A 22,267-nucleotide genomic window follows, 5' to 3' on the forward strand; every position below is an offset into this window, starting at 1 on the left:
TATATTGTGTATGCTCAAAGAAAATGGTAAATTATATTATTTTATATTAATTTCATTGTTCAGAGAAAGAGGTTTTGTTAACAATAGACCTTAGACCATTCCGCCATACAGAATATTTCCAGATCCTTGATATCCTTCGCTTATGGACTGCCCTCTTCAATTCAAACCACAGGTTTTCAATGGCGTTCAAGTCTGGAGACTGAGATGGCCATTGCAAAATGTTGATTTTTGTGGTCAATTAACCATTTCTTTGTGGATTTTGATGTGTGCTTGGGTTATTGTCTTGCTAGAAGATTTGTTTGAAGCCAAATTTCACCCTCCTGGGAGAGGAAACCAGGTTTTTGGCTAAAATGTTCAGGTACTTGGTAAAGTTCATGATGCCGTTGATCTTAACAAGGGTCCCAGGACCAGTGGAAGCAACATAGCCTCATAACATCAAAGATCCACCACCATATTTTACAGTAGCTATAAGGTTCTTTTCTGCGTATGCATCCTTCTTTTGACGCCAAATCCACCACTGGTGTACATGGCCAAAGAGCTCTATTTTCATGTCATCTGACCATAGCACAGCCTGGATTTTGCTAAATGGCATTGGCACTTGGATTGGAACTGGTGCTATGGTCAGATGACATGAAAATAGAGCTCTTTGGCCACAAAATCATCATCTTGCAATGGCCATCTCAGTCTCTGGACTTGAACTCCATTGAAAACCTGTGGTTTGACATGAAGAGGGCAGTCCATAAGCGTAGAGGAAGGATATCAAGGATCTGGAAAGATTCTGCATGGAGGAATAGTCTAAGATCTATCCCAATATGTTCTCCAATGTTATAAAACATTTTAGAAAAAGTGTCAGTTATCCTTGCAAGGGGAGGGTGCTGGAGTATTTAAAACAGGTGCCAATAATAATCTTTTTTAGATTTTTTGTTATTACTTGTTTAAAAAAGTCTCTTTCCCTGAGCAATTGTATTAGAATAAATAACAATATAGCTCAGTGTTTGCATTATTTATTTTATACTGTCTTTTTTGGTAATCTTTATTGAGGGAGCCAATCATTTTGATTTGTGTGTTTCTGTGTCTCTGTGTGTGTCTTAAGGTGTTTCAGGTTGTGTGATGCGTGTTTGTCATCAACATATTAAGGTATGTGTCCTCATGTGTATAACAGTGTGATGTGTGTGTTTTCCCAGGTGTATGAAGGGGAGCTGGAGGAGGTCCCAGATTTCCGAGGGCTGACAGATTTCTGTAAAACGTTCCGACTGCAGCGGGGGAAGACTGAGGATGAGGACGACGACCCTTCAGTGGTCGGAGAGTTCAAGGTGATCACAGACCTCTTTTTCTTTCAGGAATGTATGATCCTTCATGTGTACATGTCATCCTGTTAAGATATATTTTCGAAGGGAGTTCTGTCCAGAGCCTGTTTTCAATAACAAGGAGACATGGAGTGGGGGCCTTTTAAAGCCCTGCACATACAGCTAGCTGGTGGGGGGAAAAACAACATTACGTAGAACCAATGATAAAATGTCCTTATTTTCTCCACTTTATATGTGAACCCAGCCTAAGTATTGACACACAGCCTGACTTTTGACCCCTGACCCTGCTGGTGTCTCCTGTCCTGTAGGGCTCGTTCCGGGTGTACCCCCTATCTGATGACCCAGAGATGCCAGCCCCACCACGTCAGTTCAGAGAGCTGCCTGAGAGCGGGTTGCAGGAGTGCCTGGTCAGGATCTACGTGGTGCGATGCATGGACCTGCAGCCTAAAGACAACAACGGCATGGTGAGTGGACGCCAAACACAGTCTAACAGACTCTACACACTGAGAACACTTCCAACGCGATCCTGGATCAGGCGTATGTCAAAAGCTGGATTAATTTCAACTTTCAGCTGAGCATTTTTGCTGTGCATTTACATAAGTCTGCCCTTCCCCCTCACCAACCAACAGTTCTCATTAAAATACATGACTTATATAGCCTTTTCCCACGCTAACACATACCATATTTTAACAATTGTGTTTGTTTTTGCTTTTTAGTGTGACCCTTACATCAAGATCTCTTTGGGGAAGAAAACAAAAGATGACAGGGATGACTACAAACCAAACACCCTCAATCCAGAGTTTGGCAGGTAAACATTTTTTATTTAACCTTTATTTAACCTTTATTTAACTAGGCTAGTCAGTTAAGAATAAATTATAATTTTACAATGACGGCCTACAGTGGTAGTTTTAACTAAAACCTTCACTTACAGAAAACTGTCAAAATGCCACTGAAACTGTTGAATTAATTAATTAATTAATTGATGGATGGATGGATGGATGAATGAGTTATTTTGAAATGTATAAAGTTGTTTCGCCAAGTGAAATCAACAATGCACACATAAGTGCATCTGACCAAGTTAACCTCATCTCTTCCTCCTGTGTCAGGATGTTTGAGCTGTCCTGTTTCCTCCCTCAAGACAAAGACCTGAAGATAGCCGTGTACGACTATGACTTGCTCAGCCGAGATGAGAAAGTGGGAGAGACGGTCATTGACCTGGAGAACAGACTCCTCTCTCGCTTCGGCGCCTACTGCGGCCTGCCGCAGTCCTACTGCATGTGAGTGTGTATGTGCGTGTGTCCATGTGTCTATCTGTAACGCCCAACGCAGTAGATGAGAAGCAGGTACAGGGAGTGAACCATTTAATACAGATGTAATGGAACAAGAACAGCGTCTGGCCATAAACACGAGACGACAGACAATGCTACTACAGGGAACAACACAGAGGAGCAGACATACACTACTGTTAAAAAGTTTGGGGTCGCTTAGAAATGTCCTTATTTTTGAAAGAAAAGCTCATTTTTTGACAATTAAAATAACATCAAATTGATCAGAAATACAGTGTAGACATTGTTAATGTTGTAAATGACTATTGTAGCTGGAAACGGCAGATTTTTAAAGGAATATCTACATAGGCGTACAGAGGTCCATTATCAGCAACCATCACTCCTGTGTTCCAATGGCACGTTGTGTTAGCTAATCTAAGTTTATCATTTTAAAAGGCTAATTGATCATTAGAAAACCCTTTTGCAATTATGGTAGCACAGCTGAAAACTGTTGTGCTGATTATAGCTGCAATAAAACTGGCCTTCTTTAGACTAGTTGAGTATCTGGAGCAGCAGCATTTGTGAGTTCGATTACAGGCTCAACATGGCCAGAAACAAATAACTTTTTTCTGAAACTCGTCAGTCTATTCTTGTTTTGAGAAATGAAGTTTATTCCATGCGAGAAATTGCCAAGAAACTGAAGATCTCGTACAATGCTGTGTACTACTCCCTTCACAGAACAAACTGGCTCTAACCAGAATAGAAAGAGGAGTGGGAGGCCAAGAGGACAAGTACATTAGAGTGTCTAGTTGGCAGCTTCATTAAATAGTACTCGCAAAACACCAGTCTCAATGTCAACAGTGAAGAGGTGACTCCAGGATGCTGGCCTTCTAGGCTGAGTTCCTCTGTCCAGTGTCTTGTTCTTTTTCCCATCTTAATCTTTTCTTTTTGTTGGCCAGTCTGAGATATGGCTTTTTCTTCGCAACTCTGCCTAGAAGGCCAGCATCCTGGAGTCGCCTCTTCACTGTTGATGTTGAGACTGGTGTTTTGCGGGTACTATTTAATGAAGCTGCCAGTTGAGGACTTTTGAGGCGTCTGTTTTTTTTTTATTTTTTTATGAAATTTTTATTTCACCTTTATTTAACCAGGTAGGCCAGTTGAGAACAAGTTCTCATTTACAACTACGACCTGGCCAAGATAAACCAAAGCAGTGCGACAAAAACAACAACACAGAGTTACACATGAACAAACGTACAGTCAATAACACAATAGAAAAATATGTACAGTGTGTGCAAATGTAGAAGACTAGGGAGGTAAGGCAATAAATAGGCCATAATGGCAAAATAATTACAATTTAGCATTAACACTGGAGTGATAGATAGGCCACGGAAGGAGAGTTGTATGGCATTGAAGCTTGTCTGGAGGTTAGTTAACACAGTGTCCAAAGAAGGGCCAGAAGTATACAGAATGGTGTCGTCTGCGTAGAGGTGGATCAGAGAATCACCAGCAGCAAGAGCAACATCATTGATTTATACAGAGAAAAGAGTCGGCCCGAGAATTGAACCCTGTGGCACCCCCATAGAGACTGCCAGAGGTCCAGACAACAGGCCCTCTGATTTGACACACTGAAATCTATCTGAGAAGTAGTTGGTGAACCAGGCGAGGCAGTCATTTGAGAAGCCAAGACTATTGAGTCTGCCAATAAGAATGCAGTGAGAGACAGAGTCGAAAGCCTTGGCCAGGTCGATGAACAGTCTTTTATCGATGGCGGTTATGATATCGTTTAGGACCTTGAGCGTGGCTGAGGTGCACCCATGACCAGCTCGGAAACCAGGTTGCATAGTGGAGAAGGTATGGTGGGATTTGAAATGGTCGGTGATCTGTTTGTTAACTTGGCTTTCGAAGATTTTAGAAAGGCAGGGCAGGATGGATATAGTTCTATAACAGTTTGTGTCTAGAGTGTCTCCCCTTTTGAGGAGGGGGATGACAGCGGCAGCTTTCCAATCTTTGGGGATCTCAGACGATACAAAAGAGAGGTTGATTAGGCTAGTAATAGGGGTTGCAACAATTTCGGTGGATAATTTCAGGAAGAGAGGGTCCAGATTGTCTAACCCAGCTTATTTTTAGGGATCCAGATTTTGCAGCTCTTTCAGAACATCAGCTCTCTGGATTTGGGTGAAGAAGATTCGGGGGGGGCTTGGGCAAGTTGCTGCAGGGGGTGCTGAGATGTTGGCCGGGGTAGGGGTAGCCAGGAGGAAAGCGTGGCCAGCCATAGAAAAATAGTTATTGAAATTATCCATTATCGTAGATTTATCGGTGGTGACAATGTTTCCTATCCTCAGTGCAGTGGGCAGCTGGGAGGAGGTGCTTTTATTCTCTATGGACTTTACAGTGTCCCAAAACTTTTTGGAATTAGTGCTACAGGATGCAAATTTCTGTTTGAAAAAGCTATCCTTAGCTTTCCGAACTGACTGTGTATATTGGTTCCTGACTTCCCTGAAAAGTTGCATATTGCGGGGGCTATTCGACACTAATGCAGAACGCCACAGGATGTTTTTGTGCTGGTCTGGGGTGAACCACAGGCTATATCTGTTCAAGTGTCTACATTTTTTGAATGGGGCATGCTTATTTAAGACGGTGAGGAAAGCACTTTTAAAGAGCAACCAGGCATCCTCTACTGACGGGATGAGGTCAATATCCTTCCATGATACCCGGGCCAGGTCGATTAGGAAGGCCTGCTCTCTGAAGTGTTTTAGGGAGCTTTTGACAGTGATGAGGGGTGGTCGTTTGACCGCGGACCCATTATGCACGCAGGCAATGAGGCAATGATTTCTGAGATCCTGGTTGAAGACAGCAGAGGTGTATTTAGAGGGCAAGTTGGTCAGGATGATATCTAAGAGGGTGCCCATGGTTATGGATTTAGGGTTGTACCTGGTAGGTTCCTTGATAATTTGTGTGAGATTGAGGGCATCTAGCTTAGATTGTAGGACGGCCGGGGTGTTAAGCATGTCCCAGTTTAGGTCACCTAACAGTACGAACTCTGAAGATAGATGGGGGGCAATCAATTCACATATGGTGTCCAGGGCACAGCTGGGGGCTGAAGGGGGTCTCTAACAAGCAGCAACGGTGAGAGAATTGTAGATCTTTGCAGTAGATTACAACTCTGCCTCCTTTGGCAGTTCTATTTTGTCTGAAAATGTTATAGTTAGGGATGGAAATTTCAGTATTTTGGGTGGCCTTCCTAAGCCAGGATTCAGACACGGCTAGCACATCTGGGTTGGCGGAGTGTGCTAAAGCAGTTAATAAAACAAACTTAGGGAGGAGGCTTCTAATGTTAACATGCATGAAACCAAGGCTTTTATGGTTACAGAAGTCAACAAATGAGAGCGCCTGGGGAATGGGAGTGGAGCTAAGGGCTGCATGGCCTGGGTTAACCTTTACATCACCAGAGGATCAGCGACGGAGTAGGATAAGGGTACAGCTAGCAGGCCAGGGCTAGCAGGCTAGTAGATGGGCCTTCGGGGGACGTCGCAACGGAAGAAGCCTGTTGAAACCCCCTCAGATGGTTATGTCGACAGACCATTCATGATGGATGGGTGAGGCTCTGTGTCGACAGTAAAAGGGTCCAGGCCAATTGGCAAAATAGGTATTGTAGCCCAAGAATTGGCTGATGGACCTCTACAGCTAGCAGGGAGATGGGCCTAGCTCGAGGATAGCTCCAGGCTAACGGGTGCTTGCTTCGGGACAGAGACGTTAGCCAGGAGTAGCCACTCGGATAACAGCTAGCTAGCTGCGATGATCTGGTGTAAAGGTTCAGAGCTTGCGGTAGGTATCCGGAGATGAGGTAGAGAAAAAGCAGTCAGATATGCTCTGGGTTGATATCGCGCTGTGCACACTGTTTCTCAAACTAGACACTCTAATGTACTTGTCCTCTTGCTCAGTTGTGCACCGGTGCCTCCCACTCCTCTTTCTATTCTGGTTAGGGCCAGTTTGCGCTGTTCTGTAGAGGGAGTAGTACACAGCATTGTACGATATCTTCAGTTTCTTGGTAATTTCTCGCATGGAATAGCCTTCATTTCTCAGAACAAGAATAGACTGACGAGTTTCAGAAAAAAGTTATTTGTTTCTGGCCATTTTGAGCCTGTAATCGAACCCACAAATGCTGCTGCTCCAGATACTCAACTAGTCTAAATAAGGCCAGTTTTATTGCTTCTATAATCAGCACAACAGTTTTCAGCTGTGCTACCATAATTGCAGAAGGGTTTTCTAATGATCAATTAGCCTTTTAAAATGATAACCTTGGATTAGCTAACACAACATGCCATTGGAACACAGGAGTGATGGTTGCTGATAATGGGCCTCTGTACGCCTATGTAGATATTCCATTAAAAGCTACAATAGTAATTTTCAACATTAACAATGTCTACACTGTTATGCTCATTGTTGGAATGAGACCAAGGTGCAGTGTGGTAGGCGTACATTTTACTTTTAATTAAAAATGACACCGGGAAAAAACAACAAAATACAAAAAAATGAACGTAAAGCTATATGCAGTGCAGAAAGCAACTACACACAAACAAGATCCCACAATCACAGGTGGGAAAAAGGGCTGCCTAAGTATTATCCCCAATCAGAGACAACGACAAACAGCTGCCTCTGATTGGGAACCATACTAGGCCAACAAAGAAATATAAACATAGATTTCCCACCCTAGTCACACCCTGACCTAACCAAATAGAGAATAAAAGGGACCTCTAAGGTCAGGGCGTGACATACACTGTATTTCTGAACATTTGATGTTATTTAAATAGACCAAAAAATTGCTTTTCTTTCAAAAACAAGGACATTTCTAAGTGACTCCAAACTTTTGAACGGTAGTGTATATGTAGGGGGAATCAACAAAGTGAGGTAGTCCAGGTGAGCCCAATGACCGCAGCTGCACGTAACGATGGTAACAGTTGCGTATGATGACGGGTAGCCTGACGCCCTCGAGCGCCAGGGAGGGGGAGAGGGAGCAGGCGTGACACTGTCTGTCTGTCTGTCTGTACGACTGTCAGTTATACAGGTCTCTTAGTCCAACTTTCCCACTGTGTCTCTGATCTGTTGAATTTATGATTCATGCCTTTTAATTGCCTGTAGTTGCCCAGTTCAGCTCAACTTTTATTCTGGCATAATCCAGCCACCACTAGAGAATGCTATTGTATTGTACACTGCTCAAAAAAATAAAGGGAACACTAAAATAACACATCCTAGATCTGAATGAATGAAATAATCTTATTAAATACTTTTTTCTTTACATAGTTGAATGTGCTGACAACAAAATCACACAAAAATAATCAATGGAAATCCAATTTATCAACCCATGGAGGTCTGGATTTGGAGTCACACTCAAAATTAAAGTGGAAAACCACACTACAGGCTGATACAACTTTGATGTAATGTCCTTAAAACAAGTCAAAATGAGGCTCAGTAGACTGTGTGGCCTCCACGTGCCTGTATGACCTCCCTACAACGCCTGGGCATGCTCCTGATGAGGTGGCCAAATCCTGGAAAGTCTGTGGTGCAACGTGGCGTTGGTGGATGGAGCGAGACATGATGTCCCAGATGTGCTCAATTGGATTCAGGTCTGGGGAACGGGCGGGCCAGTCCATAGCATCAATGCCTTCCTCTTGCAGGAACTGCTGACACACTCCAGCCACATGAGGTCTAGCATTGTCTTGCATTAGGAGGAACCCAGGGCCAACCGCACCAGCATATGGTCTCACAAGGGGTCTGAGGATCTCATCTCGGTACCTAATGGCAGTCAGGCTACCTCTGGCGAGCACATGGAGGGCTGTGCGGCCCCCCAAAGAAATGCCACCCCACACCATGACTGACCCACCGCCAAACCGGTCATGCTGGAGGATGTTGCAGGCAGCAGAACGTTCTCCACAGCGTCTCCAGACTGTCACGTCTGTCACATGTGCTCAGTGTGAACCTGCTTTCATCTGTGAAGAGCACAGGGCGCCAGTGGCGAATTTGCCAATCTTGGTGTTCTCTGGCAAATGCCAAACGTCCTGCACGGTGTTGGGCTGTAAGCACAACCCCCACCTGTGGACATCGGGCCCTCATACCACCCTCATGGAGTCTGTTTCTGACCGTTTGAGCAGACACATGCACATTTGTGGCCTGCTGGAGGTCATTTTTCAGGGCTCTGGCAGTGCTCCTCCTGCTCCTCCTTGCACAAAGGCGGAGGTAGCGGTCCTGCTGCTGGGTTGTTGCCCTCCTACTTTCTCCTCCACGTCTCCTGATGTACTGGCCTGTCTCCTGGTAGCGCCTCCATGCTCTGGACACTACGCTGACAGACACAGCAAACCTTCTTGCCACAGCTCGCATTGATGTGCCATCCTGGATGAGCTGCACTACCTGAGCCACTTGTGTGGGTTGTAGACTCCGTCTCATGCTACCACTAGAGTGAAAGCACCGCCAGCATTCAAAAGTGACCAAAACATCAGCCAGGAAGCATAGGAACTGAGAAGTGGTCTGTGGTTACCACCTGCAGAACCACTCCTTTATTGGGGGTGTCTTGCTAATTGCCTATAATTTCCACCTGTTGTCTATTCCATTTGCACAACAGCATGTGAAATTTATTGTCAATCAGTGTTGCTTCCTAAGTGGACAGTTTGATTTCACAGAAGTGTGATTGACTTGGAGTTACATTGTGTTGTTTAAGTGTTCCCTTTATTTTTTTGAGCAGTATATGTTATAATAATTATATAACATTACAAAACAGCTCAGGGACCAACCAGTGGAGGGATCAGCTGAAGCCCTCCCAGATCCTGGAGAACCTGGCCAGACTGAGAGGGATCCCTTCACCCCGCACCTCTGCTGACGGCAGCACTCTCTCCTTCGGGGGGAGAGACTACAGCCTGCTGGACTTTGGTACAGAAAACCACTAAGTAGCAAACCACACGTTGTTAGCTAGGCAAGAGTTGTGTTAATAACTTGAGGGATGTGTAAATCACTTTAGACCTCCTTGTAAACCATCCATTTCAATGGGAGATTTGTCCAAGAAGTTAGTATTCAACCATCTGAGGTACATTCAGTTCTATTAGGGGAGTTCCACAGATAAAGCAGAAAGAATATTACTTTTTTTTAAATACATGTGGCATTTGGCATTTTACTTAAACCACAACATAGTGAATGTGTTAGTCATCTGAACGTCAACCCAAACTTCTGTCTCCTGACTGAGTTGTGTGTCCTGTCGCTAGAGGCCAATAGAGTCATCCACCAGCACCTGGGTCCAGCCAGGGAGAGGATGGCCCTGCATGTCCTCAGTAAACAGGGTCTGGTACCAGAGCATGTGGAAACCAGGACTCTCTACAGTACTTACCAACCTACACTGTCCCAGGTTAGTCCCTTATTCTCTTTTTCCTGATAACACTTTCTAATAGCCTTCATTGTAAGCCATTGTAAATGTTTATAAGTGCTTCATAAAGTTTATAAGCATGTAAAAAAAATGCATTTAGAAATAATGAAATGCTTATAGTTTATTATAGTTATTATAAAGTGTTTCCTTATTGCCCTCATGAAACGTCCAAACATTGTACTGCATTATCAGGCCACATTATCCAAGAAAAAAAGAAGAAATGTCTACATGAGGTGTTTGTTTGTTGTGTGACAACATGACATTGTCTAGAGCAGTGCTTCTCTAACCTCTCCTCGGGGACCCCCGGGCGTTTCACCATTTTGTTGTAGCTCTGAACTAGCACACCTGATTCAAGTAGTAAGGGCTTGATGTTGATGTTGAGTTGACAAGTTGAATCAGCTTTGCTAGCTCTGGGGGGTCCCCAAGGAGAGATTTGAGAAAGACTGGTCTAGGGAATACTTACCAATTGTATTGGCTCTCACTCTCCCCATCGTTAGGGAAAGATTCAGATGTGGGTGGACATCTTCCCCAAGAGCCTGGGTTTACTGGGACCTCCCTGCCACATTACTCCACGCCAAGCCAAGAAGTGAGGGCCTTTATTACATTCATTAAAAAATAAAGAACCTGCACAGTCAAAATCATATTTTTTATCATATTTGATGATATTTGGATGAAACCAGATCAAAGTAGGATGACCAAAGTATGACAAATGACTGGTAGTGGTACATTGATGAAGTTTGATCATACACTTACTGGCTTCCTCCTCTGTGTTAAAAACTTGAACTCAGGAGGCAGGGTTAATTGAGGCTTTATGTGACATCACATACATTTTTATTCACCTCCTTTTAATACACCAATGGTAACGTCTTATTCTGTTACCCAATTTAAATAAATACCACCTTGTAACCATCATTGCGGAGGGGAGCGGTTTACATAGCTAGCTAGTCAATTGGTGGCAAGATTTGACTGCAGGGTGTCAGCAAATATAATTACTTTTTTCCCCTATTCATCTATAGCAAAGTTACTTATAGGTTTCCTCTTTCATTTGTGTCTGGTGTTAGCTAGTTAATGGCTAGCTAGGTCATCAGCCAGCATGGGAAAAAAAGGGGGAAGGGTCGTTCAAAACTCCTACGCAGTTGTCATGTCAACACATCTGTCAGTGCTGCTGCGAACTGCAACAGAAGAGACATGCCAAATAGGAGATAACAGAGGTTAGACCAAGTCATTGTTTTACAAGTCACAAGTAAGTCTCAAGTCTTAGCACTCAAGTCCCAAGTCAAGTCCCAAGTCAAGACAGGCAATTCCGAGTCAAGTCTCAAGTCAAGACCGACAAGTCTCAAGTCGAGTCTCAAGTCTTAAACTTTGAGTTTCGAGTTCTAAACAAGTCATAATGTGCTCTTCACCAAATGTAATACCATTTCATATTTTTAACAAGAGTAATAGTTAGTATGTTACATTTACACAAATCATTAATGCTTTTAAAAATATATATATTTATTACTTTCCAAATAAACTTTATGTTTTCATAGAAATACATGGGTAGCCATGAGAAAGATCCCCCACCCCATAGCGATCGACTATCGAGGATCTATGGGGCGCAATAAGGTGATGTAGGCTTGTAAACAATCGCCTAACCTCAACACATACACACACACATCCTCACTGTGTGTGGTTACAGTAGGCTAACGTATGTCAATGGTTTTAGGAACAGCAGTAACATCTGGCAGGATTTAGGCTACGAACTGCCTAGCCAGTTGTAGCTCAATCTTGGGTGCAATGATCACGTTCCCGCACTGACTGACTGTGAGGCTCATTGATTTAACATTACGTTAACCTACATGCTACACTAGCAAAGTTAGAAATTATATAGCTGTCGGCTATATTAGCCACTACTTACCCTTCTTTGTGCAGCTTCAAATGTCGAACAAATTTGGAAGTTGTTGCGTCTCCGTCTGTAATTTTCTTCCCGCATGTTTTGGAAGTTGCAATTCGTTTTTTGTTGATACAGCGTAGTCTTTATATCTGAAAATAATAATTTGGGGTATCATCTTTCCAAGGGCTTCATCTGAATTCACCTGCCGACGTTCCTCTGCACTGCCACGCACAACTTTTTCTCAGCTGGCACAATTTGATTGGCTGCTGTCCGATTCAAACTGTAATCCGTTAAATGAAGAGTTGATGCGCTGCACACATTTTTTTTATAGCATAATTTTTAATAGTTGGGCTTGGGGAGGGTATCAAGTCAGTTCGAGTCAAAATGCTCAAGTCCAAGTTAAGTTACGAGTCATTGGTGTTAAAGTCAAAGTTGAGTTGCAAGTCATCATATTTGTGACTCGAGTCTGACTCGAGTCCAAGTCATGTGACTCGAGTCCACACCTAATAATTGATAGTCATGGTTTATGAACATGGTCTCGCAGTCAAGGTGCCTTCGGAAAGTATTCAGACCCTTTGCTTTTTTCACATTTTGTTACGCTACAGCCTTGTTCTAAAATTGATTTTTTTTTAAAATATTTCCTTAGCAATCTACACACAATACCCCATAATGACAAAGCGAAAACAGGTATTACATTTTTTGGGCAAATGTATAAAAAAAAACAGAAATACCTTATTTACGTAAGTATTCTGACCATTTGCTATGAGACTTGAAATTGAGCTCAGTTTCATCCTGTTTCCATTGATCATCCAGATTTGGAGTCCACCTGTGGTAACTTCAAATGATTGGATATGATTTGGAAAGGCACACACCTGTCTATATAAAGGTCCTACAGTTGACAGTGCATGTCAGAGCAAAAACCAAGCCTTGAGGTCCAAGGAATTGTCCATAGAGCTCCGAGACAGGACTGTGTCGAGGGACAGATCTGGGGAAGGGTACCAAAACATTTCTGCAACATTGAAGGTCCCTAAGAACACAGTGGAACCACCAAGACTCTTCCTAGAGCTGGCCGCCTGGCCAAACTGAGCAATCGGGGGAGAAGGGCCTTGGTCAGGGAGGTGGTCACTCTGACAGAGCTCTAGCATTCCTCTGTGGAGATTGGACAACCATCTCTGCAGCACTCCACCAATTAGGCTTTTATGGTAGAGTGGCCAGCCAAAGCCAATCCTCAGTAAAAGGCACATGACAGCCGTTTGGGAGTTTGCCAAAAGGCACCTAAAGACTCTCAGACCATGAAAAACAAGATCCCCTGTTCTGATGAAACCAAGTTTGAACTCTTTGGCCTGAATGCCAAGCGTCACGTCTGGAGGAAACCTGGAACCATCCCTACGGTGAAGCTTGGTGGTGGCAGCATCATGCTGTGGGGATGTTTTTCTGCGGCATTGACTGAGAGACAAGTCAGGTTTGAGGCAAAGATGAACAGAGTAAAGTACAGAGAGATCCTTGATCAAAACCTGTTCCAGAGCGCTCAGGACTTCAGACTTGAGCGACGGTTCACCTTCCAACAGGACAACGAGCCTAAGCACACAGCCAAGACAATGCAGGATTGGCTGAGGGACAAGTCTCTGAATGTCTTTGAGTGGCCCAGCCAGAGCCCGGATTTGAACCCGATCTAACATCTCTGGAGAGACCTGAAAATAGCTGTGCACCAATGCTCCCCATCCAACCTGACAGAGCTTGAGAGGATCTGCAGAGAAGAATGTGAGAAACTCCCCAAATACAGGTGTGCCAAGCTTGTAGCTTCATACCCAAGAAGACACAAGGCTATAATTGCTGCCAAAGGTGCTTCAACAAAGTACTGAGTAAAGGGTCTGAATACTTATGTAAATATGATATTTCTGTTTTTTATTTGTAATAAATTAGCAAAAACTTCAACAACAACAAAAAATTGTTTGTCATTATGTGTGTCACGTCCTGACCAGTAGAGGGTGTAGTTGGGTCAGGACGTGGCAGAAGGGAGTGTGTGTTTTTTATTGTTTCATTGATTTTGGCCGTGTGACTTTCAATCAAGCACAGCTGTAGAGGGTTGTGGTTGATTGGGAGTCAAACATAAGTTGCCTACGTTTCCTTTGTGTTTCGTGGGTAATTGTGCTTGTCAATGTGGTTGCACCTGACAGGACTGTGTTGGCTGTCAGTTTTTGTTGTTTTTGTAAATGCATAGTGTTCGTGACATTAAATATGACGAACCCTAACTCCGCCGCATTTTGGTCCACTTCTTCCATAGACAGCCGTTACAGAATTACCCACCAAACCCGGACCAAGCGGCGGAAGAGGAAGGAGCAGCAGGAGTATAGCGTTATGGACCAATGGACTTGGGAACAGATCCTGGACGGAGAGGGACCATGGACTCAGGCTGGGGAGTATCGCCTCCCGCAGTGGGAGATTGAAGCGGCGAGAGCGGAGAGGCACTATTACGAGGAGAGAGAGCGCAACGAGTGCGAGAGGGAGCCCCAATAATTTTTTGGGGGGGGGCACACGGGACAGTCGGTGGAGCTGAGGTCGGAACCAGAGCCAGTCGGGATAACATTGGAGGTGAGCGAGGGATATGAGACAGAGACTGTGACGGGATTAATGGGGAAATTAGGAGAGAGAGAGATGAGAGAGCTGCTAGTATGGTGCATTAAGTACGGCATTCGCCCTAATGAGCGTGTCGTGGGAATGATGTCACTTGAGGCAGCTCTCCATACTCGTCCTGAGGTGCGTGCTGGTTGTCTGGTAAAGACTGTGCCTGCGCCCAGAAACAGGCCTCCTGTATGTCCTCCCAGCCCTGCACGTCCTGTGCCTACGCCCAGAACCAAGCCTCCTGCATGTCTTCCTATCCTGGTCAAGCCCGTGTCTCCTCCACGGACCAGTACTCCAATGGGTCTCCCTATCCTGGTCAAGCCCGTGTCTCCTCCACAGACCAGTCCTCCAGTGGGTCTCCCTATCTTGGTCAAGCCCGTGCCTCCTCCACGGACCACTACTCCAATGGGTCTCCCTATCCTGGTCAAGCCCGTGTCTCCTCCACAGACCAGTCCTCCAGTGGGTCTCTCCACCCTGGTCTCTCCTGTGCCACCTCCTCAAACCAGGCCTCCAGCGTGTCTTCCCAGACTGGTGAGTCCAGGGCCTGCGCCCAGAGCCAGGTCTCCGTTATGTCTCCCCAGCCTGGTGAATCCTGAGCCGGAACTGCCAGAGTGGCCAGACTGCCCGGAACTGCCACAGTCACCAGAGCTGCCCGCCAGTCAACAGTCACCAGAGCTGCCCGCCAGTCAACAGTCGTCAGAGCTGCCCGCCAGTCAACAGTCGTCAGAGCTGCCCGCCAGTCAACAGTCGTCAGAGCTGCCCGCCAGTCAACAGTCGTCAGAGCTGCCCGCCAGTCAACAGTCGTCAGAGCTGCCCGCCAGTCAACAGTCGTCAGAGCTGCCCGCCAGTCAACAGTCGTCAGACTGCCCTGAACTGCCGGAGTGGCCAGACTGCCCTGAACTGCCGGAGTGGCCAGACTGCCCGGAGCTGCCGGAGTGGCCAGACTGCCCGGAGTGGCCAGACTGCCCAGAGCTGCCAGAGGTGCCCGCCTGCCAGGATCTGCCAGGGTGCCCTGCCTGTCCTCCGGCCCAGCCCGAGTGGCCCTCCTGCCCTCCGGCACAGCCCGAGGGGCCCTCCTGCCCTCCGGCCCAGCCCGAGGGGCCCTCCTGCCCTCCGGCCCAGCCCGAGGGGCCCTCCTGCTCTCCGGCCCAGCCCGAGGGGCCCTCCTGCTCTCCGGCCCAGCCCGAGGGGCCCTCCTGCTCTCCGGCCCAGCCCGAGGGGCCCCCCTGCCCTCCGGCCCAGCCCGAAGGGCCCTCTTGTCCTCCGGCCCAGCCCGAGTGGCCCTCCAGTCCTCCGGCCCAGCCCGAGTGGTCTGTCTGCCAGGGTCAGCCCGAGTGGCCCGTCTGCCCGGCGCAGCTATCGGCGCCACCAAAGTGGGCGACGCCGAAGGTGGAGCGAGGTCCACGTCCTGCACCTGAGCCACCTCCAGGATAGGTGGGTTGGGGAGGGAGGGTGTAGCACAGTGCCGTCGGTGACGGCAGCCACCCTCCCTTCCCTCCCTTATTGTTTAGGTGTTCGTTTTTGTTGGGGATTTTCTTGTGTGTTCTTTTTTTAGGTGCATCCCGGGGTCTGCACCTTGAGGGGGGGGTACTGTCACGTCCTGACCAGTAGAGGGTGTAGTTGGGTCAGGACGTGGCAGAAGGGAGTGTGTGTTTTTTATTGTTTCATTGATTTTGGCCGTGTGACTTCCAATTAAGCACAGCTGTAGAGGGTTGTGGTTGATTAGGAGTCACACATAAGTTGCCTACGTTTCCTTTGTGTTTCGTGGGTAATTGTGCTTGTCAATGTGGTTGCACCTGACAGGACTGTGTTGGCTGTCAGTTTTTGTTGTTTTTGTAAATGCATAGTGTTCGTGACATTAAATATGACAAACCCTAACTCCGCCGCATTTTGGTCCACTTCTTCCATAGACAGCCGTTACAATGTGGTATTGGGGGTATTATCAATTTTAGAATAAGGTTGTAACCTAACAAAAAGTGAAGGGGTCTGAATACTTTCCGAAGGTACTGTATATATATATATTCTATGAGGTGTAACCAGACCTCACCCTGTCCAGTTTCAACTGAAAGAGGAACTAGATAGCTAGCTTGATAAATCAGTGCTGACAATTCCATCTTGGCTAGCTAACTCAATTATACAGGTATCATTATTTATATATATATATATATATATTGATGCTGTTACAATAATCAAACAGTTGGAAAAACAAATAATTTGTTAAACCATGATGTGATGTATGACAGGATTGGATGTTGCATACAACTTCAATGCTGTTTGAGTTGCTTTGTGTATCAGCATATTTGCTTGGATGATCTCACTGCAACACTGCTCACTGTGTCCAAGTTTCTTGACATAGGTGTTTCAAAGAACTGTCAGTCAAGGTGAGCTTCCTATCCACTCCGGCTGTCAGTTCTTGCATTCTCAGCTCTGCTTATGAATTTGGTGGTTACATTCCCACCTCATACCTTTACATTTACCAAATAAAGTGGCAGTGTTAGGCTGTTTATTGAAATGATAGATTGCGCCTTTAAGTGTATGATATTTTTCAACAGGTACTTCATGCGGGCTATCGTCTGGAACACCACTGATGTCATACTAGATGAGACCAGCATCACCGGAGAGAACATGAGTGACATTTACGTCAAAGGGTACGGCAGAGCATGATTGTCTACTCAATGGTACAGTATTGAGTGATTGGCTACTCATACGGATCATACTGTATTGCTGATCAAGCAAGGGTAGTGAACCCTACATTTTAAGTGTGCAAAAAAGAAGTGAAAACCATGTGCACAGCTGTCCATCTACTTTAGATCTAGGTGCTGGTTCTAGCAGGAAAAGCTAGGTGTCCAAAACAAATGTAAAAAAATACACACAAGTAAAGACACAACCAACTTTGACTTCATAATTATGTTGAAATGTTTTCATTGCAGAGTGCATGAGAGTGTACCCCATTGCCGACTCGATCGGTGGCATACAGTAAACAGGGAATTGATAGAGAAATAATGATGTATGGTTGATCGAGTAAATAGGCGCAAGAGCAGTGGTGTCAAACTCATTTTGCCTTGGAGGCCGCATTCGGTGTTCAACGAGGTCTGAAGGGACGCACTGAATATTTGTTATAATTCCTCGCCGTCAAAATTTGCAAAGAATAGTGCTTTATCCATTGTTTTGGGAATTTTTGATGCTCCCTGCTCTAGCTTTCATTTTGGTGATTATTAGCGAGCTGGAAACAGTCAAGAAACTATATGAATGTAGGTCCATTATATTTACTACACTGCTTTGATTTGGTTTTAGTCATTTTAACGTATATTTATTTACAGATGGATGCCTGGTATGGAACAGGACAAGCAGAAGACAGACGTCCATTACAGATCCCTGGATGGTGACGGCAACTTCAACTGGCGATTCGTCTTTGGCTTTGACTACCTGCCCGCAGAGCAATTGTGCCTCGTTTCCAGGAAGGTGCGTTTGAAGAGATTTATTGCCTTTATTTGACTATGATAATGATATACGCCATTTAGCAGACACTTTTATCCAAAGTGACTTAGTCATGTGTGTTGTGCATACATTTTATGTATGAGTGGTACCAGGAATCAAACCCACTATTCTGGTGTTGCAAGCGCCATGCCCTACCGACTGAGCTAACACATTCTCTTTTACAGTTTTGACCTAAATTGAAGCATTTTGACAAATTTAAGTCAAAGTTTGACAGTAAATAATAGTTTCAGAAACGTATATGTTGGGCAGATGTTGAGCTCCAGACTTACATCCAAATGTGTTTGTTTGGTCTGTTGTCAGGAGCATTTTTGGAATCTGGACCAAACCGAGTTTCGAACCCCCCCAAAGTTGATTGTCCAGATTTGGGACAATGACAAATTCTCACTGGATGATTACCTGGGTAAGATACATTTATTTCCTCTGAGCTAAACTAACTGATACAAAGTGTTTCTCTTTTTCTCATCACCGGATGTCTCCAAAATTCTGACTGACTGACTGGTTAACTCATTGAATGAATTGATGTTTATTGTCCATGAAGACAATAACAAGAAACATCCATCAGCATTTGAAAACCAATCTTATTTCAACCCAGGTCTGCAGTACATAACATATAACGGTGAATAGGAAATGTGGGAAGGAAACAGTGATATAAAGGGATTGCTAATGCAGTTTGTGTTGTATTTGGGACACAGGCACAGTTGAGCTGGACCTGCTTCATCTGATCCCCCCTGCCAAGACCCCTGAGAAATGCAGTCTGAAAATGTTACCAGGGGTTACAGGCTCCACACCTTCCAAACAACCACCGCCCAACTCTCTGTTCTCCCAGAAGTCTGTGCGGGGCTGGTGGCCCTGTATGATCGAGCAGGATGGAAAGCACATCCTGGGTGTAAGTCCTGTTGTAGTGAAACTGAGAGAATAAATGGCAAATTCTAAGTTAATTTTCCCATTTTGCCATGAATACAGAAAATATTGAAATTCTACACATTCTGCCATGGGGCGGAGAGAATATTTTGCAGTTTTAAAGCTAATTTACTGCAGTTCTACAAATTGTTCCATGACTTATGCCATGTTCATACAATACCTGGATGAGAGCGACTAACAAAATTGTCATTTAGCAGACGTTTTTAACCAGAGCGACTTACAGGAGCTCAGCTCAAGGGCACGTCAGATTTTTCGCCTAGTCAGCTCTGGTATTTGAAACAGCGACCTTTCGGATACTGGCCCAACTCGCTTAACCGCTAGACTACCTTTGTGCCCCCAAAATCAATGGAGGAACACTACCAAAGAAATAAAAATTGCACCTTGTGTTTTCTACTATTTTAATTCTCAACAGTAAGTTGAGACCCTGACACCGACCTAGCATCCGCTTATGTTGATTATCGGTAGGGCCGGCCCTGTGGACAGAACACACGCACACACACCAACCTTTCCCTTTGGGAATTTACTGTAACTGTGGTATGTGGTTGTCATACCTAGCTACCTTAAGATGAATGAAAGCCTCTCTGAATAAGACTAAGATGTAGATGTAAATTAAGTTAATACAGATTTCCTCAAAATAAATTCTTATAGTTGATCAGGTGTCATTATGAATTTATAAACAGAAATGCCTGCTCATAGGTGACAGTATTTAATCACTTTGATCCTTTGCACAGTATTGATAAACATAATGACGTGAAATGGATGTCTGAAGTCACAAGCTTTAGGGCTAAATGTGTTTATAGATCACATAGAAGATGGATGACAAAGTCTGTGGAGTGTTTATGACTGTCTCTGTGTTCCCATAGGGGAAAGTGGAGATGACCCTGGAAATAGTGGAAGAGAGGGCGGTAGAAGAGAGGCCTGCTGGGAAGGGCCGGGACGAACCCAACATGAACCCCAAACTAGACTTTCCCAAGTAAGACAACATCCACAAGTCACCTTTCAACCACCTATGACAATAACATTGTAGCTTGTACATTGTAAGTAGAATGTTTTAACATACAAACTACATAGCGCTATAGCATTCAGTAACAACATGGCACCCAATAAGAGTCTACATTTCAGACTGGGCTTGCCTAGACCTACCGCCTAAAGCAATGTGTTTTGTTGTTGTTTCTCTCCCCATACAGTCGCCCCAACACTTCCTTCTTCTGGTTCACCAGTCCATTCAAGACCATGAAGTTCATCATATGGCGCAGATTCAAATGGATCTTCATTGGTTTGATAGTCCTCCTGCTTGTGCTCTTGTTCCTTGGGATCCTGCTGTACTCCCTACCAGTAAGATATATGTCCTTGTAATCTATAATACGAATATATCTATGCCACTTAGAAGACACTTTCATCCATAGCAACTATAGTGAGTACATTGTGCATACATTTGTTGTGTTTGTATGTGATTCACTCATATAGTGTAAACAGGCAACGTGCTTCATTCCTTTGATATAGCTGAATTGCAACATAATATGGTAAAATTAAGCATAACTGCATTTATTTGATCTGATAATAGAGTGCAATATTGCAATATTTCCACTCCACGAATGCATCCTGCATATGAATATAACAGAGGATTTAACCTTACTTTAAATAAAAGTAAAATATGTGTTTTATTAATTAAATCTTTTCTCTTTCCTCTCCAGAACTACATCTCAATGAAAATTGTGAAGCCTTTCTCTTAGGAGTTACTCTACAGCGCAGCTGAGTACTATACCTGTCTTCGTCCAAGGGATAAGGCAACAGAAGTCTTGACACAGGCCCTCACAAACTCTATGCAATGTATTCCTATCAGTGTTGTCTTCAGAGTTGCATGCATCATTTAAATGTTTACATTTTATCAATCAAGGCTACACTTCACTTGCATTAAATACTGTAGCTACACAGTCCTTTTAATTGTACTGTACTTGTACTGTTCTTACCTGTCTGTTTTTCCCTGAAATACAGAAAGTGAAAGGAAAGGGAAAGGGGATACATAGTTAGTCGCACAACTGAATACATTCAACCGATAATGTGTCTTCTGCATTTAATCAAATGCTATTTTGTATGCATGCTTTACTAAACCTAATATGGAGATTTTGTCATCACTGATAGAACGAACTACTAACAACAAACTGTCACGCCCTGACCGTAGAGATCCTTATTATTCTCTATGTTTGGTTAGGTCAGGGTGTGACTCGGGTGGGGAAGTCTATGTTTTCTGTTTCTTTGTTTTTGGGCCAGTGTGGTTCCCAATCAGAGGCAGCTGTCTATCGTTGTCTCTGATTGGGAATCATACTTAGGCAGCCTGTTTTCCACCTGTGTTTGTGGGTGGTTATTTTCTGTTTAGTGTCTGACGGAACGTTTTGTTTTGTGGCTTTTGGTTATTCTTGTTTTCAGTGTTTCTTGAAATAAAGTATCATGAACACTTACCACGCTGCGCCTTGGTCCACTTTTCCTTCTAACGACGAGCGTTACACAAACACTGTTGTTGTGGCTTCAAACAATGTCCCAACGTTCTAATAAGCCACTTCCTTAGACACCATACAGAGAAGGCCCCAACAAATTTCCATGAAAGCGCATGAGATCATTTCTTGGTTGTAACAAAAATCCCATTTAATTTACTCACAGAATGTCTAGGTATGTCATACAGTCCGGGTAAATCCAGGTATGTCACACATAATAAATTAAGCATGGTTTCCATGTAAGCATAGACAGTTTTACTATAAATATTAATTGGGATCTAGCTCAAAAAGGTACACAAAATGATTAAGGTAAAATAGATGATTGGATTTAAACTTTTGATTTCAAGACAAAGGTATTAATCCACAAATGAAACAGCATTATTAATCCACAAATGAAACAGTATTAATCACTCTAGTTTTTGGAAGGCATTTTTCTAGCAGGCTTATTTCCCCTGTTCTAATTCAGTTCCACCATAGAGGTATAAATAAGGCTCATCATTGTATCTGTGCTATAATGGCTTCTAGAGACAGGATGGGCAATGCAATTGAGGGCTATCTCCATTTTAAAGTAACTTTCCAGTGATAATCTCACTTTAAAAATGTCATGTTCTTATAACGCATACCCAATAATGTTGTTGGCTCATCCTATACTAATTTGTGGCCAAAGCAGAAATTGGAGAAAAAAACACTTTAAAATCCCAACCTCAAACTTGTATCTCAACCAGAACAAAATGCTTGCTATTTCCTCATAGAGGAGGATGACATCCTCATAGAGGAGGATAACATCCTCCTGAGGAGGATGAGCTAGCCAATCAGCGGTCTACTCGTGTTAATATTGGACAGTTACTTTAAAGTAGTCAATTTCTTCTTATTCGACTTTT

The 22,267-nt window shown here is 44.2% G+C and overlaps 1 protein-coding gene across 1 annotated transcript in view; it reads left to right on the forward strand.

The window, feature by feature from the left end:
• The window catches only part of LOC106601099 (myoferlin), a 67,974-nt gene extending 46,621 nt beyond the window's left edge, over nt 1-21,353 (forward strand). Inside the window, exons 41-54 of the mRNA XM_014193023.2 lie at nt 1,185-1,313; nt 1,616-1,771; nt 2,024-2,115; nt 2,414-2,584; nt 9,345-9,493; nt 9,823-9,962; nt 10,478-10,566; nt 17,028-17,123; nt 17,796-17,937; nt 18,274-18,373; nt 18,666-18,859; nt 19,758-19,867; nt 20,082-20,229; nt 20,589-21,353. Of these exons, the coding sequence (XP_014048498.2) occupies nt 1,185-1,313; nt 1,616-1,771; nt 2,024-2,115; nt 2,414-2,584; nt 9,345-9,493; nt 9,823-9,962; nt 10,478-10,566; nt 17,028-17,123; nt 17,796-17,937; nt 18,274-18,373; nt 18,666-18,859; nt 19,758-19,867; nt 20,082-20,229; nt 20,589-20,627 (1,755 nt within the window). The 3' untranslated portion in view covers nt 20,628-21,353. The remainder of the gene's footprint in view (nt 1-1,184; nt 1,314-1,615; nt 1,772-2,023; nt 2,116-2,413; nt 2,585-9,344; nt 9,494-9,822; nt 9,963-10,477; nt 10,567-17,027; nt 17,124-17,795; nt 17,938-18,273; nt 18,374-18,665; nt 18,860-19,757; nt 19,868-20,081; nt 20,230-20,588) is intronic.
• Nucleotides 21,354-22,267: the final 914 nt, after the last annotated feature.

Source organism: Salmo salar, chromosome ssa03 (assembly GCF_905237065.1).
Source record: "Salmo salar chromosome ssa03, Ssal_v3.1, whole genome shotgun sequence".
Classification (NCBI taxonomy): Eukaryota; Metazoa; Chordata; class Actinopteri; order Salmoniformes; family Salmonidae; genus Salmo; species Salmo salar.